General features: G+C 46.7%; 2 protein-coding genes across 4 annotated transcripts in view; both read left to right on the forward strand.

The window, feature by feature from the left end:
• LOC135538153 (E3 ubiquitin-protein ligase arih1) overlaps window positions 1-4,276 on the forward strand; it is a 37,754-nt gene extending 33,478 nt beyond the window's left edge. For both annotated transcript variants that reach the window (XM_064964125.1, XM_064964126.1), the window contains exon 14: window positions 992-4,276. In XM_064964125.1, coding sequence (XP_064820197.1) covers window positions 992-1,076 — 85 coding nt within the window. In that variant the 3' untranslated portion in view covers window positions 1,077-4,276. The remainder of the gene's footprint in view (window positions 1-991) is intronic.
• Window positions 4,277-7,676: 3,400 nt separating this feature from the next.
• Window positions 7,677-15,034, forward strand: LOC135538159 (very-long-chain (3R)-3-hydroxyacyl-CoA dehydratase-like). 2 transcript variants are annotated; one of them, XM_064964130.1, is made up of 8 exons: window positions 7,677-8,010; window positions 9,621-9,663; window positions 9,760-9,833; window positions 10,172-10,351; window positions 10,472-10,523; window positions 11,241-11,351; window positions 13,253-13,380; window positions 14,918-15,034. In XM_064964130.1, the coding sequence occupies exons 1-8, from the start codon at window positions 7,930-7,932 to the stop codon at window positions 15,032-15,034; spliced, it is 786 nt and encodes a 261-aa protein (XP_064820202.1). In that variant the 5' UTR covers window positions 7,677-7,929. The 2 variants fall into 2 exon arrangements, with proteins under 2 accessions (XP_064820202.1, XP_064820203.1); XM_064964131.1 differs by having other exon boundaries at window positions 7,680-8,010; window positions 10,172-10,336.
• The last annotated feature ends 4,170 nt before the right edge of the window (window positions 15,035-19,204 follow it).

Below are 19,204 nucleotides of genomic sequence, written 5' to 3' on the forward strand. Positions count from 1 at the left end.
AGGAAGTACAGCCGAGTTCAATACCTGCTATAGATGTCTTTATTACGACAGGAAGTACAGCTGAGTTCAATACCTGCTATAGATGTCTTTATTATGACAGGAAGTACAGCCGAGTTCAATACCTGCTATAGATGTCTTTATTACGACAGGAAGTACAGCTGAGTTCAATACCTGCTATAGATGTCTTTATTACGACAGGAAGTACAGCTGTCTGTATTACGACAGGAAGTACAGCTGAGTTCAATACCTGCTATAGATGTCTTTATTACGACAGGAAGTACAGCTGTCTGTATTACGACAGGAAGTACAGCTGAGTTCAATACCTGCTATAGATGTCTTTATTACGACAGGAAGTACAGCCGAGTTCAATACCTGCTATAGATGTCTTTATTATGACAGGAAGTACAGCTGTCTTTATTACGACAGGAAGTACAGCCGAGTTAAATACCTGCTATAGATGTCTTTATTACGACAGGAAGTACAGCTGAGTTCAATACCTGGTATAGATGTCTTTATTACGACAGGAAGTACAGCTGAGTTCAATACCTGGTATAGCTGTCTTTATTACGACAGGAAGTACAGCCGAGTTAAATACCTGCTATAGATGTCTTTATTACGACAGGAAGTACAGCTGAGTTCAATACCTGGTATAGATGTCTTTATTACGACAGGAAGTACAGCTGAGTTAAATACCTGGTATAGATGTCTTTATTACGACAGGAAGTATAGCTGAGTTCAATACCTGGTATAGATGTCTTTATTACGACAGGAAGTACAGCTGAGTTAAATACCTGCTATAGATGTCTTTATTACGACAGGAAGTACAGCTGAGTTCAATACCTGGTATAGATGTCTTTATTACGACAGGAAGTACAGCCGAGTTCAATAAAGGTAAAATAAAAAAAATATCAGAATGAGACCAGACTGATTTTTAAAATGCGCCTTCCTCTCCTCCTCTCTTCTTCACTGTTTCCTGTTTCCTGTCCTCCAGATACTGTGAGAGTCGGCGTCGTGTGCTGCTGCAACATGTGCACGAGGGCTATGAGAAGGACCTCTGGGAATACATAGAAGATTAAGGATAGACTCTTTACTAAAAGAGAAACCTCTACAGACTAGAGAGCGCTGATGCAATGCCACGGGGCAGGTTGTTGCTGATCTTCCCAATATTGCATTTTTTTTTTCCTCCTCTTGGGTTTTGTTTAATGGAAAAGTTTAAAATAAATTATATCAAAATAATAAATAATAAAAAAAAAAGTAGAATATTTCAAACATTAATCGTACAACAGTATTGTTTGTAGCAGATTGGATTGTGAGGACAAAAAAAAAAGAACTCCCCCGCTTCTCTCAATTGGTCACTATTGTAACATCATCATCACCCCCCCCCCCCCCCCCCCCACCCTGTTCAGTTTCCCAGTGATGTATTTTATTTGTTTACTTTTTAAAGTACCCTTGTGTGGGACATGGGTTTGTGTTCAACACAGTCCAACTGCCATGTTCATTAAATGTGTTTAGATCACATGTAGGGTTTTTTGAATGTTGATTTGCTGATTGTAAGGTGCTGAACCATGTGGGTTGGCAGGAAACAGACCATAGGGAGTGCAGGAAAAAGGAAACCTGTTTTTCAGTTTGTAAATAACGCATATGCATGGAACAGCAAGTGTGGCCGTTTTCTTTCGTTTGTCTTTTGTTTTGAAAAATATTTATTCTTTTTTTTCAAATATTCAATATTGTTGCTGTGTAGAAGACAAGTTCGCTCCTGCTTTAAAAGAAAATGTATTCTTTGTGAGGGTTTTTAGAAGCTGTGTAGCTTCACCCAGGAGGACAAGGAAAGAAACAGTTTGAACGAGCGATGAAACTCTGACCGGGTTGTTGTAGCTTTTTGAAAGCAATTCTGACAAAAAAACAAAATCCACCTAAAAGGACAGCATTAGGTGAGAGAATGAGACTAAAGAACAAACCATCTTCTTCTTCTTTTTAACAGCAAGCCAGACTGTAGTTCAGGTAATACATTGATTTATTCATAGTTGGAATTGACCTTGCAACCTTCAGAGGTTATCAGCTAATTGCACCTGAGGGGGTTTTGAGAAATGAACAGAGAATGGACTTGGAAAGGACTCCGTTGTGTCCTAAGTGGCTCCATATTCTCTATATAGCACACTATGGGCCCTGGTCAATAGTAATGCATTGTAAAGGGAATAGAGTGCCGTTTGGGATGAAGGTAATGTCCTGGTTGTTCTACCCCCCTCCCTCCCTCCTTCCTTCCCTCTTGTTTTTGTTCTTCCATCACCACCCCTCCTCCTGTTTCTCCTTAGAAGTTGTAATTTCTAGATAACACACTACCAACTGTTTCATGAGAGCCAAATTGAGTGACATTCACTCATTTAAAAACAAATAAACAAATGTATTTCTTTTTTCAGACTTGAGCTTTTCCTCATGGTTTTTTGTTTGCACCTTGGTAACCTGGGAGGCGGTAGGGCACCTTGGTAACCTGGGAGGCGGTAGGGTACCGTGGTAACCTGGCAGGCGGTAGGGCACCTTGGTAACCTGGGAGGCGGTAGGGTACCGTGGTAACCTGGCAGGCGGTAGGGTACCGTGGTAACCTGGCAGGCGGTAGGGCACCGTGGTAACCTGGGAGGCGGTAGGGCACCTTGGTAACCTGGGAGGCGGTAGGGCACCTTGGTAACCTGGGAGGCGGTAGGGCACCTTGGTAACCTGGGAGGCGGTAGGGCACCTTGGTAACCTGGGAGGCGGTAGGGCACCGTGGTAACCTGGGAGGCGGTAGGGCACCTTGGTAACCTGGGAGGCGGTAGGGCACCTTGGTAACCTGGGAGGCGGTAGGGCACCGTGGTAACCTGGCAGGCGGTAGGGCACCTTGGTAACCTGGCAGGCGGTAGGGCACCTTGGTAACCTGGCAGGCGGTAGGGCACCTTGGTAACCTGGCAGGCGGTAGGGCACCTTGGTAACCTGGCAGGCGGTAGGGCACCTTGGTAACCTGGCAGGCGGTAGGGCACCGTGGTAACCTGGGAGGCGGTAGGGCACCGTGGTAACCTGGGAGGCGGTAGGGCACCGTGGTAACCTGGGAGGCGGTAGGGCACCGTGGTAACCTGGGAGGCGGTAGGGCACCTTGGTAACCTGGGAGGCGGTAGGGCACCTTGGTAACCTGGCAGGCGGTAGGGCACCTTGGTAACCTGGCAGGCGGTAGGGCACCTTGGTAACCTGGCAGGCGGTAGGGCACCGTGGTAACCTGGGAGGCGGTAGGGCACCGTGGTAACCTGGCAGGCGGTAGGGCACCTTGGTAACCTGGCAGGCGGTAGGGCACCGTGGTAACCTGGGAGGCGGTAGGGCACCTTGGTAACCTGGCAGGCGGTAGGGCACCGTGGTAACCTGGGAGGCGGTAGGGCTCCTTGGTAACCTGGGAGGCGGTATGTAATTCCCTTAAAGGGCTGTTTTAAACTTGAGTCAGTCAGCATGACTACATGACCTAGTCCCCTAAAGAAGTAGGAACTGTGACAGACCTGGCTGACAAGACGTACCCCATAACTCCTCCCCTTTCTTTATCTGTTCTGTAAAGGAGTATTGTTATCGATAGCACCATCCAGTTGAGCTATACAAACTGCTTCGTGGGCTTTAAGGAACGAGTCTTGTCCGACAACTGCATTTAAAAAAAATATATAAGGACTGAGCATAAAGCAGCGCTGATGTTTTTGAGATGTCTGTTGTAAAGCTTTGGCATCTAGGCTAAACTATGAGAGTGGCGTTTACACTGGTTGCTAGTCTGAAATGCCACCCTATTCCCTATATAGTGCACTACTTCTGACCACAGACCAATGGGGAGTGGAGCCCTGTAGGCGATAGGTTGTCATTTGGAAAGCAGCCTGGGTTGTACCAACATGGTAACATGATGCCATTTTACCTTCATAACACTTTCCAGTTTTATACGAGCTTACGAGGTCCAAAACGAGACAAACCCGAGCCCAGAGAAGTGGCTGGACTAGTCACAGTGCTGTCCTCAGTCCGTGTTTGTTGGAATACATTTCTCAATGCACTGTAGCCCTCGAGAAAGACAAGAGTCTGGCATTTGACATTGATGTGGCTGACAAGACGGGAAACAAAGATTTCTCTTTTCACCAAAGTGTGAATGATCTGAAAATACTATTTTTTAATCTCTTTGTTTCTGATACTTTCTGTGAAATGGTAAGTTCAGACACAGTTGCTTTCATGTATTATAACCATTCTTACAAACAAAATGTCCTATTTAAATAAATGTCATTCAAAAGGAATTTTTGTTATACGATTTTGTTTCTTTAGACCAAAATATAATTAATGCTTGAACACTTTGGCTCCTGTTCACATTCCACCTGCATCAAACATCATAGACCCGTAAACACACAGTGTGTTCGTTCAGAAAGTATTCAGACCCATTGACTTTTACACATTTTGTTACGTTACAGCCTTATAAAATGTAGTCAATTGTTTTTCTCCCTTCAATCTATACACAGTACCCCATAATGAGAAAGCATAAACTAGTTTTTAGACATTTTTATAAATGTATTAAAAATAAACTGAAATCACATTTACAATAAGTAATAAGACCCTTTACTCAGTACTTTGTTGAAGCACCTTTGGTAGAGATTACAGCCTCGAGTCTTCTTGGGTATGATACTACAAGCTTGGCACATCTGTATTTGGGGAGTTTCTCCCATTCTTCTCTGCAGATCCTCTCAAGCTCTGTCAGGTTGGAGGAGGAGCATCGCTGCACAGCTATTTTCATGTCTCTCCAGAGATGTTTGATCCGGTTCAAGTCCGGGCTCTGGCAGGGCCACTCAAGGACATTCGGAGACTTGTCCCGAAGCCACTCCTGCGTTGTCTTGGCTGTGTGCTTAGGATTGCTGTCCTGTTGGAAGGTGAACCTTCGACCCAGTCTGAGGTACCAGAGCGATCTGGAGAAGGAATTCATCAAGGATCTTTCTGTACTTTGCTCTGTTCATCTTTCCCTCGATCCTGGCTAGTCTCCCAGTCCCTGCTGCTGAAAAGCATCCCCACAGCATGATGCTGCCACCACCATTCTTCATCGTAGGGATGGTGCCAGGTTTCCTCCAGATGTGATGCTTGGCATTCAGGCCAAATAGTTCAATCTTGGTTTTATCAGACCAGAGAATCTTGTTTCTCAAGGTGTGAATCCTTTCGGTGCCTTTTGGCAAAACGCCAAACGGGCTGTAATGTGCCTTTTACTGCGGAGTGGCTTCCGTCTGGCCACAGAGATGGTTGTCCTTCTGGAAGGTTCTCCCATCTCCACAGAGGAGCTCTGTCAGAGTAACCATCAGATTCTTGATCACCTCCCGGACCAAGGCCCTTCTCCCGATTGCTCAGCTTTAGGAAGTGTCTTGGTAGTTCCAAACTTCTTCCATTTAAAATTGATGGAGGCCACTGTGTGCTTGGGGACATTCAAAGCTGAAGATATTTGTTTCTATCCTTCCCCAGATCTGTGCCTCGACACAATCCTGTCTCTGAGCTCTACGGGCAATTCCTTTGACCTCATGGCTTGGTTTTTGCTCTGACATGCACTGCCAACTGTGGGACCTTTATATAGACAGGTGTGTGCCTTTCCAAATCATGTCCAATCAATTGAATTTACCACAGGTGAACTCCAAGTTGTAAAAACATCTCAACGTTTATCAATCGAAACAGGATGCACCTGAGCTCAATTTAAGAATTTTATTGCAAATAGTCTGAATACTTATGTCAATTTTAAGGTATCTTTTATTTGTAATAAATTAACACATTTATAAATCCTGTTTTTGCTTTGTCATTTTGGGGTATTGTGTGTAGATTGGATCAAAAAGAACAAACTCATTTTAGAATAAGGCGTAATGTAACAAAATGTGGAAAAAGTCAAGGGGTCTGAATACTTTCCGAATGCACCATTCATAGACTCATAGACCTACAGCATCACAAGTAGGTCAAACTTGATAGTTTGGTGTGCTGGCGCTCTAACCAAGATTATTTTTGGGGGTCTGTACTAATGATACATGCATCATCTGTCTTGACCTGTATTACTTGCAGTGGTGTGAAGTACATAGGTAGTACTTTAATGTATTTTTACTTAAGTTGTTTTTTTGGGGTATCTGTACTTTACTATTTTATATTTTTGTCTACTTTTACTTCACTACATTCCTGAAGAAAATAATGTACTATTTACAACATACATTTTCCATGACACCCAAAAGTACTTGTTACATTTTGAATGTAAAATGGTCAAAAATCCCACACTTATCAAAAGAACATCCCTGGTTATCCCTCCTGTCTCTGATTTGGAGGACTCCCTAAACCGAGAACATCCCTGGTCATCCCTCCTGTCTCTGATCTGGTGGACTCACTAAACAGAGAACATCCCTGGTCATCCCTACTGTCTCTGATTTGGAGGACTCCCTAAACAGAGAACATCCCTGGTCATCCCTACTGTCTCTGATCTGGAGGACTCCCTAAACAGAGAACATCCCTGGTCATCCCTACTGCCTCTGATCTGGTCGACTCACTAAACAGAGAACATCCCTGGTCATCCCTACTGCCTCTGATCTGGTGGACTCACTAAACACAGAACATCCCTGGTCATCCCTCCTGTCTCTGATCTGGTGGACTCACTAAACAGAGAACATCCCTGGTCATCCCTACTGTCTCTGATCTGGAGGACTCCCTAAACAGAGAACATCCCTGGTCATCCCTACTGCCTCTGATCTGGTGGACTCACTAAACAGAGAACATCCCTGGTCATCCATACTGTCTCTGATCTGGAGGACTCCCTAAACAGAGAACATCCCTGGTCATCCCTACTGTCTCTGATCTGGAGGACTCCCTAAACAGAGAACATCCCTGGTCATCCCTACTGTCTCTGATTTGGAGGACTCCCTAAACACAAATGCTTCATTTGTAAATGATGTTGGAGTGTGCCCCTGGCTATCTGACAATAAATAAAAAATGGTCCCTTCTGGTTTTCTTAATATACAGAATTTGAAATTATTTATACTTTTAGTTTTGATACTTATATACATTTTAGAAGTTCCATTTACTTTTTATACTTGAGTAAAAGTATTTGGTTTTAAATGTACTTAAGTATTATTTTACCTGGTGACGTTCATTTTAACTTAATAGAAAATGACAAGTAATCTTTACTTTCACTTAAGTATGACAATTGAGTACTTTTTCCACCACTGATTACTTGACTGATTGTATAACCGTCACTTCTATTGTATGGACTGTATATAGTACATAACATGAGGGTGGATATCACTCACATCAGATGTAAATATTTCAGATGGCATGAATTGGCTGGTGTCACTTGGAGCGGAACATGACTCGAGCAGCCCTTGGATGTTGGTTTCACCCATAGCATACATGAAGCCCCGAATTAAAAAAAAATACCTTTGTAGTATCAATGTTTTCAAACTTAAAAAAATTGTACCGACTGTGCACGAGCACGTCCCTTCCTTTGTTTTGATTTGTGGGTGTAACGCGCACGTAGCGACTCCTGAGCTACGTTCAATGCAGAAAAACGTACTGTAACGTTCAATTCGTCGGAAACGGTGCTGTTCTGAACGACCAGTTCAAAAACGGGGAAGGCGTAGTTGGGTGGGATTTGTGTTGGAGGACCGCTGTGCCGCAGTCATTTACAGTAAATTGCTTCGTTACACACGGAGCAAACGTGCCTCAAAGTAAGTTCAAGATCGTTTTAGGGAACCGTGTCGTTCAGTACATACCGGTAGGCAATGTAAACGTTCAATCGAACTGAACGCACCCCCCGAGTATCCTGGATGACTGTTTCCGCATCTAGCCAGCTGTCCTAATGAATGAGGCGGAGGATCTCCAGCATTGCTTCTCAGTGATATAACTGCAAGGATATTAATTTCACTAACAGTACCTTTAGATATCACAATGCAGACCCTCACACCCCACGTGTATTGGGCACAGCGTCATGCAGACATCTACCTGCGTGTGGAGCTGAGTGACGCTAAGGTATGTTACGGATGATCTCCGGGACCGACCTGTCATCGAGCTAGATGGTTAGGATAACAAGCCAGCTAGATGGTTAGGACAACAAGCCAGCTAGATGGTTAGGACAACAAGCCAGCTGGATGGTTGGGACAACAAGCCAGCTAGATGGTTAGGACAACAAGCCAGCTAGACGGTTAGGACAACAAGCCAGCTAGACGGTTAGGACAACAAGCCAGCTAGATGGTTAGGACAACAAGCCAGCTAGATGGTTAGGACAACAAGCCAGCTAGATGGTTAGGACAACAAGCCAGCTGGATGGTTAGGACAACAAGCCAGCTAGATGGTTAGGACAACAAGCCAGCTAGATGGTTAGGACAACAAGCCAGCTGGATGGTTAGGACAACAAGCCAGCTAGATGGTTAGGACAACAAGCCAGCTAGATGGTTAGGACAACAAGCCAGCTGGATGGTTAGGACAACAAGCCAGCTGGATGGTTAGGACAACAAGCCAGCTAGATGGTTAGGACAACAAGCCAGCTGGACGGTTAGGACAACAAGCCAGCTAGACGGTTAGGACAACAAGCCAGCTAGACGGTTAGGACAACAAGCCAGCTAGACGGTTAGGACAACAAGCCAGCTAGACGGTTAGGACAACAAGCCAGCTAGATGGTTAGGACAACAAGCCAGCTGGATGGTTAGGACAACAAGCCAGCTAGATGGTTAGGACAACAAGCCAGCTAGATGGTTAGGACAACAAGCCAGCTAGATGGCTAGGACAACAAGCCAGCTAGATGGTTAGGACAACAAGCCAGCTAGATAGCCTCTTTCAGCCAGTAATAAGTGTATTTGTTTAAGCTCACTGCTGGACGTTGTAAATTGAATGCACGTCGCTGACATGAACAAATGACATACATGACATTAGCTACAATGCTGCTTAGAGAATGGACTGATAGCAGCCCCATGCTTACATGTTAGCGAGTAAGCTCATACATCTAGCTAGATAATTTACCACTTGTTCTATTAGCTATACAGAGTGAAAACAAAAGTGTAGCATGTCACAAGACAGAGTAACTTATATATATAATAAATATATATATATATCTATAACTTATATATTATATAAAGTTTCCTGAGGTCTTGATTCAGTTTCTCCACATAACAAAATCAGGTCATCATGAGAAGTGTGGTTCTCGACGAGGCGAGACAGTAGCCAACACTCAGCTACTGAAGCTAACTATCTACTGTAATTCATATTGAGTTGTAGTAGCTAGTGGTGGTGGTGCATCCTACCAAATGTCATGCTTCATAAAAGATTCAGGAATCGTCATGGTGATCGCTGATCGTCATGGTGATCGCTGGATCCAATTTAGCCAGTCAGCAAACACACACTCCAGGTGCATCGTGACCACATGTACTCCAGCTACGTACTACTGTATGTAATGTCATCGGAATATGTTTAGTGATGCTGTATGTGTGAAGGAAACACATCCACATCAGCCATTCAGTCACTTAGTTTGATCTCAACCAATGTTAGTGTGGTTCCTATATTTAGCCTTGTAGCTGACAGTCTTCCGCTTTTTGAGTTTTTTTTGATGCATGACATTTATCTTTCTTTTTTTCTTTTTTTTTTAGAATCTTGATATCTGCGTGCAAAACAACACCCTGCAATTCAAAGGTTGGTGGTTTGTATTACGCTGGAACAGAAAGAAGGAAAATAAGTGTAGTCTGTACAGAGTACATGGTATTAAACCGACGTTCCTTTGTTGGACAGCTCAGGGTCACGGAGCTAAAGGAGACCATGACTATGAGTTCAGTCTGGACTTCCTGGAACCAGTAAAACCTGAGGTATTCTATTATTTCCTATTCCAGAAATGTAGTTTTTTCATTAGTGATAAATACCTCACACTCTTCTCAGTCTCAAAGACAAGCATTCTCTTCTGGTACTCGAGATTGTTACTGTTCCCTGCTTGTGGTTTATTAGTAAGTGTGACTTCCACAGGAGGCTGCTCATGATAATGTCTGGAACAGAGCAAATGGAATGGAATGGAAACCATGTGTTTGATACCATTCCACTAATTCCGCTCCAGTCATTACCACGAGCCCCGTCCTCCCAAATTAAGGTGCCACCAACCTCCTGTGGTATCTACAGTTATTATCATACTCACTGTGTGTCTGTCTGCCAGGTTAGTCACAGGTCGACCCAGCGCCTGGTAAATGTGACAGTGAGGAAGCAAGAGCAGCGTTGGTGGGATAGACTCACTCTGCAGGAGAGGAAACCTCTCTTCCTGGCGCCAGACTTCGACCGTTGGCTCGACGAATCAGACGCGGAGATGGAGCTTCAGGCTAAGGTAGTCATGACCAGGGTCAGTTTTGGTACAACTTTTAGATGTAATACATAAGGAAGTATAAGGCTTTATTTATTTGTATTTTATAAGGGTGTTATGACATTTATTACAGCTGGTGGTCTGTCTGTTTGTTGTCAGGAAGAGGGGAAGATAAACAAGGTCAGCATCGAGTCAAGGATCCGTAAAGACCGTAAGTACAGAGCGGAGCAGCTGTGAACACCGCAGCCCATTTATCTCTAATCTGAACATTTACATTTCTTGGTAAATTTGTAAGTCGCTCTGGATAAGAGCGTCTGCTAAATGACTTAAATGTAAATGTAAAGATGCTGTTGGTTTAGACCAGGAATCATCAACTAAGTTCAGCCTCGGGCTGATATATTTATTTTTCATTGACCAGTTGGTCGGCAGACCGGAACATGAGTACAAATCATTTGTAGACTGCAAATTGACGGCAAGAATCCAAAACGGATCATTTGAAACTTTGCTTAAAGTTGTATCCGATCACGTCTCTCTCTCTTTTATACTTGAGAACAGATTTGACTAAATTAACATCCTGGTGGTTTTTACACCCTTTTATCTCCAACAATGAAAATGCAAAAAGAAAAAAGAAAGAAAAATTCAACTTTTTTTTTTTTTTTCTCAGAAAAGTTGTGGGGCCAAATAAATCCACTGCGGGGCCGCCAACTGGCCGCCAAACCTGGTTTTGACTGTGCATCATCTTTTAGTTTATACCACACACAAGTACAAGCTACCTTTTTAAGTACTTGATATTTGAAAATGTAAACATCTGAAATGTAATTTCAAATCATTTTGGTTTTGGTTATAGACATAAAAAACCAACTGACTAGAGTTTCCTTTGTATTTTTTGAATTGTGTTTTTATTGAAAGCTGTACAATGTTCTCTCAGCCTACCTGGGCCTGAAGAAGGGCTATCTGTTCATGTACAACCTCGTCCAGTTCCTGGGCTTCTCCTGGATCTTTGTCAACATGACCGTTCGTCTCTTCATCCTGGGACAAGGTCAGTGGTCCAGAGCCTGCTGAGGGTCCAGCCTGTTAGTAGCTGTTGTTTTGTTGGTTGATTGTCTTGAGAGTTGACGACAGCGTTGGCCATAGATAACCTACTTTGTGTCTCAGTCAGTGTTTCTGGGATGGAAAAGAACACAATCAGAATCATTTCTTTTCAACAGCTACGGTTGGAACTAGCTACTTCAGAACTGGTTCGTCATCATAATGTAAGAGAGTTAGTATAGATGGCTCATATAACACTAATATTTACATACATTATCATTCTTCCTCCTATTTTTTTTAGCTGAAAGCTGTCTAGTTGTGTTTCTGAAAGCTGTCTAGTTTATATTCAGTTGTGTTTCTGTGAAGTGATCTGAGTGAGTCAGATTAAACCACACCACCGAGCCAGTGTGTTACTTCCCTAGAATAACTAAACAGGCTTTTTATTCATAGATGTGTCAATTTGAATATGAGAAAGGGAACATTGACTCTAGTCTGTAGATTAATTTGTCTTGCAAATAGCTTTGAATAGCCTGGTGGTCCAGTCTGTTTTGTGTTTTAGCCACATTCTGTCTGTATGTCTTCACAACATTTTAAGAGTTGACTATAGCAGTAGTTGCCACCCTGTTGTGTTTGGTCTATCCGCAGAGATACTTGAGGACACTAATGAGAACGTAGACCTACTGGTGAAATACATGTGAAGTGGTACTTGGGGTGTACTTCAGGCACAGCTAAATGTGATTGGTGTAGAGCAACTAAAATAGGTTGAGAACCACTGGATTTGAGCACGTACAGTATGTTACTCTGGGTATGCAGTGTTTGGCCTAACATGTTAGCACCACTGTGTTGCACCACTGTGTAGCACCACTGTGTTGCACCACTGTGTACCACCACTGTATAGCACCACAGTGTAGCACCACTGTGTAGCACCACTGTGTAGCACCACTGTATAGCACCACTGTATAGCACCACTGTGTTGCACCACTGTGTAGCACCACTGTATACCACCACTGTATACCACCACTGTGTAGCACCACTGTAGCACCGCTGTGTAGCACCGCTGTGTAGCACCACTGTGTAGCACCACTGTATAGCACCACTGTATAGCACCACTGTGTAGCACCACTGTGTAGCACCACTGTGTAGCACCACTGTGTAGCACCACTGTGTAGCACCACTGTGTAGCACCACTGTATAGCACCACTGTATAGCACCACTGTGTAGCACCACTGTATAGCACCACTGTGTAGCACCACTGTATAGCACCACTGTATAGCACCACTGTGTTGCACCACTGTGTAGCACCACTGTATAGCACCACTGTATTGCACCACTGTATAGCACCACTGTGTAGCACCACTGTGTAGCACCACTGTATACCACCACTGTGTAGCACCACTGTATAGCACCACTGTGTACCACCACTGTGTACCACCACTGTATACCACCACTGTGTTGCACCGCTGTATAGCACCACTGTATAGCACCACTGTGTAGCACCACTGTGTTCTACCACTGTATAGCACCACTGTGTAGCACCACTGTGTTCTACCACTGTATAGCACCACTGTATACCACCACTGTGTTGCACCACTGTATACCACCACTGTGTAGCACCACTGTGTAGCACCACTGTATACCACCACTGTGTAGCACCACTGTGTAGCACCACTGTGTAGCACCACTGTGTAGCACCACTGTGTAGCACCACTGTGTAGCACCACTGTGTAGCACCACTGTGTACCACCACTGTGTAGCACCACTGTGTAGCACCACTGTGTAGCACCACTGTGTAGCACCACTGTGTTCTACCACTGTGTAGCACCACTGTGTAGCACCACTGTGTAGCACCACTGTGTTCTACCACTGTGTAGCACCACTGTGTTCTACCTCTCTTTCTCTCCCTCTTATCAGACTCGTTCTATGACACGTTCCACACCATTGCTGACATGATGTACTTCTGTCAGATGATGGCCGTAGCAGAGGTCATGAACCCTCTAGTGGGTCTGGTCAAGACAGGGGTGTTCCCTGCTATGATCCAGGTAGGGTTCAATCCAAACACACAGAAAAATAACTTTCAAAACACATGTTAATTTAGGTTACATTGACTTTTAGTTGCTTTTGGTTTAGTCAAAGCTAAAGTTGGCGGCAATGGTTTTGTAAACCAACCCAAAGCAAAGATTATCTCCTTGCCCATAGGAGACTTTCAGGTTGAGGACAGGCTGCATTCAGGTTGAGGCCAGGGTGCATTCAGATTGGGGCCAGGTTGAGACCAGGGTGCATTCAGGGTGAGGCCAGGGTGCATTCAGGGTGAGGCCAGGGTGCATTCAGGGTGAGGACATGATGCATTCAGGTTGAGGCCAGGCTGCATTCAGGTTGAGGCCAGGCTGCATTCAGGGTGAGGCCAGGCTGCATTCAGGGTGAGGCCAGGGTGAGGCCAGGCTGCATCCAGGTTGAGGCCAGGATGCATTCAGGTTGAGGACAGGGTGCATTCAGGGTGAGGACATGATGCATTCAGGTTGAGGCCAGGCTGCATTCAGGTTGAGGCCAGGCTGCATTCAGGGTGAGGCCAGGCTGCATTCAGGGTGAGGCCAGGGTGAGGCCAGGCTGCATCCAGGTTGAGGCCAGGATGCATTCAGGTTGAGGACAGGGTGCATTCAGGGTGAGGACATGATGCATTCAGGTTGAGGCCAGGCTGCATTCAGGTTGAGGCCAGGCTGCATTCAGGTTGAGGCCAGGGTGCATTCAGGGTGAGGCCAGGATGCATTCAGGTTGAGGACAGGATGCATTCAGGGTGAGGACAGGGTGCATTCAGGGTGAGGCCAGGGTGCATTCAGGTTGAGGCCAGGATGCATTCAGGGTGAGGCCAGGGTGAGGCCAGGGTGCATTCAGGGTGAGGCCAGGGTGCATTCAGGTTGAGGCCAGGATGCATTCAGGGTGAGGCCAGGGTGCATTCAGGGTGAGGCCAGGGTGAGGCCAGGCTGCATTCAGGGTGAGGCCAGGGTGCATTCAGGGTGCATTCAGATTGGGGCCAGGGTGAGGCCAGGCTGCATTCAGGGTGAGGCCAGGGTGCATTCAGGTTGAGGACAGGGTGCATTCAGGGTGAGGCCAGGGTGCATTCAGGTTGAGGCCAGAGTGCATTCAGGGTGAGGCCAGGGTGCATTCAGGTTGAGGACAGGGTGCATTCAGGGTGAGGCCAGGATGCATTCAGGTTGAGGCCTGGGTGCATTCAGGTTGAGGCCAGGGTGCATTCAGGGTGAGGCCAGGGTGCATTCAGGTTGAGGCCAGGGTGCATTCAGGATGCATTCAGGGTGAGGCCAGGGTGCATTCAGGGTGAGGCCAGGGTGCATTCAGGGCGAGGCCAGGGTGCATTCAGGGTGAGGCCAGGGTGCATTCAGGGTGAGGCCAGGGTGCATTCAGGGTGAGGCCAGGGTGCATTCAGGGTGAGGACAGGGTGCATTCAGGTTGAGGACAGGATGCATTCAGGGCGAGGACAAGTGATTTTGTATTTAGGGTGAATTAACCCTTTAATGAAGTGTGTTTCTGTGATTTTTTTGTTGTTGTTGTTGACCTGTCCAGGTGGTGGGTAGGAACGTAATCCTGTTTGTGATCTTCGGTAGTCTGGAGGAGATGCAGAACAAAGCAGTGGTCTTCTTCGTCTTCTACCTCTGGAGCACCATAGAGATCTTCAGGTGACTCTACCTCTATAGTCAATATAGATCTACATTTACATTTACATTTAAGTCATTTAGCAGACGCTCTTATCCAGAGCGACTTACAAATTGGTGAATTCACCTTCTGACATCCAGTGGAACAGCCACTTTACAATAGTGCATCTAAGTCATTAAGGGGGGGGGGGGTGAGAAGGATTACTTATCCTATCCTAGGTATTCCTTGAAGAGGTGGGGTTTCAGGTGTCTCCGGAAGGTGGTGATTGACTCCGCTGTCCTGGCGTCGTGAGGGAGTTTGTTCCACCATTGGGGGGCCAGAGCAGCGAACAGTTTTGACTGGGCTGAGCGGGAACTGTACTTCCTCAATGGTAGGGAGGCGAGCAGGCCAGAGGTGGATGAACGCAGTGCCCTTGCTTGGGTGTAGGGCCTGATCAGAGCCTGGAGGTACTGCGGTGCCGTTCCCCTCACAGCTCCGTAGGCAAGCACCATGGTCTTGTAGCGGATGCGAGCTTCAACTGGAAGCCAGTGGAGAGAGCGGAGGAGCGGGGTGACGTGAGAGAACTTGGGAAGGTTGAACACCAGACGGGCTGCGGCGTTCTGGATGAGTTGTAGGGGTTTAATGGCACAGGCAGGGAGCCCAGCCAACAGCGAGTTGCAGTAATCCAGACGGGAGATGACAAGTGCCTGGATTAGGACCTGCGCCGCTTCCTGTGTGAGGCAGGGTCGTACTCTGCGGATGTTGTAGAGCATGAACCTACAGGAACGGGCCACCGCCATGATGTTGGTTGAGAACGACAGGGTGTTGTCCAGGATCACGCCAAGGTTCTTAGCGCTCTGGGAGGAGGACACAATGGAGTTGTCAACCGTGATGGCGAGATCATGGAACGGGCAGTCCTTCCCCGGGAGGAAGAGCAGCTCCGTCTTGCCGAGGTTCAGCTTGAGGTGGTGATCCGTCATCCACACTGATATGTCTGCCAGACATGCAGAGATGCGATTCGCCACCTGGTCATCAGAAGGGGGAAAGGAGAAGATTAATTGTGTGTCGTCTGCATAGCAATGATAGGAGAGACCATGTGAGGTTATGACAGAGCCAAGTGACTTGGTGTATAGCGAGAATAGGAGAGGGCCTAGAACAGAGCCCTGGGGGACACCAGTGGTGAGAGCGCGTGGCGAGGAGACAGATTCTCGCCACGCCACCTGGTAGGAGCGACCTGTCAGGTAGGACGCAATCCAAGCGTGGGCCGCGCCGGAGATGCCCAACTCGGAGAGGGTGGAGAGGAGGATCTGATGGTTCACAGTATCGAAGGCAGCCGATAGGTCTAGAAGGATGAGAGCAGAGGAGAGAGAGTTAGCTTTAGCAGTGCGGAGCGCCTCCGTGATGCAGAGAAGAGCAGTCTCAGTTGAATGACTAGTCTTGAAACCTGACTGATTTGGATCAAGAAGGTCATTCTGAGAGAGATAGAGGAGAGCTGGCCAAGGACGGCACGTTCAAGAGTTTTGGAGAGAAAAGAAAGAAGGGATACTGGTCTGTAGTTGTTGACATCGGAGGGATCGAGTGTAGGTTTCTTCAGAAGGGTGCAACTCTCGCTCTCTTGAAGACGGAAGGGACGTAGCCAGCGGTCAGGGATGAGTTGATGAGCGAGGTGAGGTAAGGGAGAAGGTCCCCGGAAATGGTCTGGAGGAGAGAGGAGGGGATAGGGTCGGCGGGCAGGTTGTTGGGCGGCCGGCCGTCACAAGAAGCGAGATTTCATCTGGAGAGAGAGGGAGAAAGAGGTCAGAGCACAGGGTAGGGCAGTGTGAGCAGAACCAGCGGTGTCGTTTGACTTAGCAAACGAGGATCGGATGTCGTCGACCTTCTTTTCAAAATGGTTGACGAAGTCATCTGCAGAGAGGGAGGAGGGGGGGGGGAGGAGGATTCAGGAGGGAGGAGAAGGTGGCAAAGAGCTTCCTAGGGTTAGAGGCAGATGCTTGGAATTTAGAGTGGTAGAAAGTGGCTTTAGCAGCAGAGACAGAGGAGGAAAATGTAGAGAGGAGGGAGTGAAAGGATGCCAGGTCCGCAGGGAGGCGAGTTTTCCTCCATTTCCGCTCGGCTGCCCGGAGCTCTGTTCTGTGAGCTCGCAATGAGTCATCGAGCCACGGAGCGGGAGGGGAGGACCGAGCCGGCCTGGAGGATAGGGGACATAGAGAGTCAAAGGATGCAGAAAGGGAAGAGAGGAGGGTTGAGGAGGCAGAGTCAGGAGAAAGGTTGGAGAAGGTATGAGCAGAGGGAAGAGATGAAAGGATGGAAGAGGAAAGAGTAGCGGGGGAGAGAGAGCGAAGGTTGGGACGGCGCGATACCATCCGAGTAGGGGCAGTGTGGGAAGTGTTGGATGAGAGCGAGAGGGAAAAGGATACAAGGTAGTGGTCGGAGACTTGGAGGGGAGTTGCAGTGAGGTTAGTGGAAGAACAGCATCTAGTAAAGATGAGGTCGAGCGTATTGCCTGCCTTGTGAGTAGGGGGGAAGGTGAGAGGGTGAGGTCAAAAGAGGAGAGGAGTGGAAAGAAGGAGGCAGAGAGGAATGAGTCAAAGGTAGACGTGGGGAGGTTAAAGTCGCCCAGGACTGTGAGAGGTGAGCCGTCCTCAGGAAAGGAGCTTATCAAGGCATCAAGCTCATTGATGAACTCTCCGAGGGAACCTGGGGGCGATAAATGATAAGAATGTTAAGCTTGAAAGGGCTGGTAACTGTGACAGCATGGAATTCAAAGGAGGCGATAGATAGATGGGTAAGGGAGAGAGAGAGAATGACCACTTGGGAGAGATGAGGATCCCGGTGCCACCACCCCGCTGACCAGAAGCTCTCGGGGTGTGCGAGAACACGTGGGCGGACGAAGAGAGAGCAGTAGGAGTAGCAGTGTTATCTGTGGTGATCCATGTTTCCGTCAGTGCCAGGAAGTCGAGGGACTGGAGGGAGGCATAGGCTGAGATGAACTCTGCCTTGTTGGCCGCAGATCGGCAGTTCCAGAGGCTACCGGAGACCAGGAACTCCACGTGGGTCGTGCGCGCTGGGACCACCAGATTAGGGTGGCCGCGGCCACGCGGTGTGGAGCGTTTGTATGGTCTGTGCAGAGAGGAGAGAACAGGGATAGATAGACACATAGTTAACAGGGTACAGAAGAGGCTACGCTAATGCAAAGGAGATTGGAATGACAAGTGGACTACACGTCTCGAATGTTCAGAAAGTTAAGCTTACGTAGCAAGAATCTTATTGACTAAAATGATTGAAATGAAACAGTACTGCTGGAGTAGGCTAGCTGGTAGTGGCTGCGATGTTGACACTACACTAATCAAGTCGTTCCGTCGAGTGTAATAGTTTCTACAGTGCTGCTATTCGGGGGCTAGCTGGCTAGCTAGCAAGGTTGATTGCGTTCCGTTACTTAAAAGAACGACAATAGCTGGCTGGCTAACCTAGAAAATCGCTCTAGGCTACACAATTGTCTTTGAACAAAGACGGCTATGTAGCTAGCTAGCTACGATCAAACAAATCAAACCGTTGTACTGTAATGAAGTGAAATGAAAATGTGATACTACCTGTGGAGCGACGCGGAATGTTGACCGGGTAGTTGGAGTTCAATTCGGTAGAGGTTGGCTAGCTGTTGGCTAGCTAGCTAGCAGCATTTCCTACGTTAAGGACGACAAATAGCTGGCTAGCTAACCTCGGTAAATTAAGATAATCACTCTAAGTCTACACACTCTAAACTGCACAATTATCTTGGATACGAAGACAACTATGTAGCTAGCTGACACTACGCTAATCGAGTCGTTCAGTTGAGTGTAATAGTTTCTACAGTGCTAGTGGACAGTGGATGTTAGCTAGCTGCTTAGCTGCTTAGCTAGCTGCTTAGCTAGCTGCTGGGCAGATACGTTAGGACGACGAAATACGATAATTATGCAATTGTCGTTGATACAAAGACGGCTATGTAGCTGGCTAAGAAGAAATTGCTAAGATTAGACAAATCAAACCGTTGTACTATAACGAAATGTAATGAAAAGTTATAAAAAGTTATACTACCTGCGGACCGAAGTGTAGATGCGGCCGCTCGCTCCAACCGGTTGGATCTACAGGTGACTCTACCTCTATAGTCAATATAGATCTACAGGTGACTCTGCCTCTATAGTCAATATAGATCTACAGGTGACTCTACCTCTATAGTATAGT

This window comes from Oncorhynchus masou, unplaced genomic scaffold (assembly GCF_036934945.1).
Source record: "Oncorhynchus masou masou isolate Uvic2021 unplaced genomic scaffold, UVic_Omas_1.1 unplaced_scaffold_921, whole genome shotgun sequence".
Lineage (NCBI taxonomy): Eukaryota > Metazoa > Chordata > Actinopteri > Salmoniformes > Salmonidae > Oncorhynchus > Oncorhynchus masou.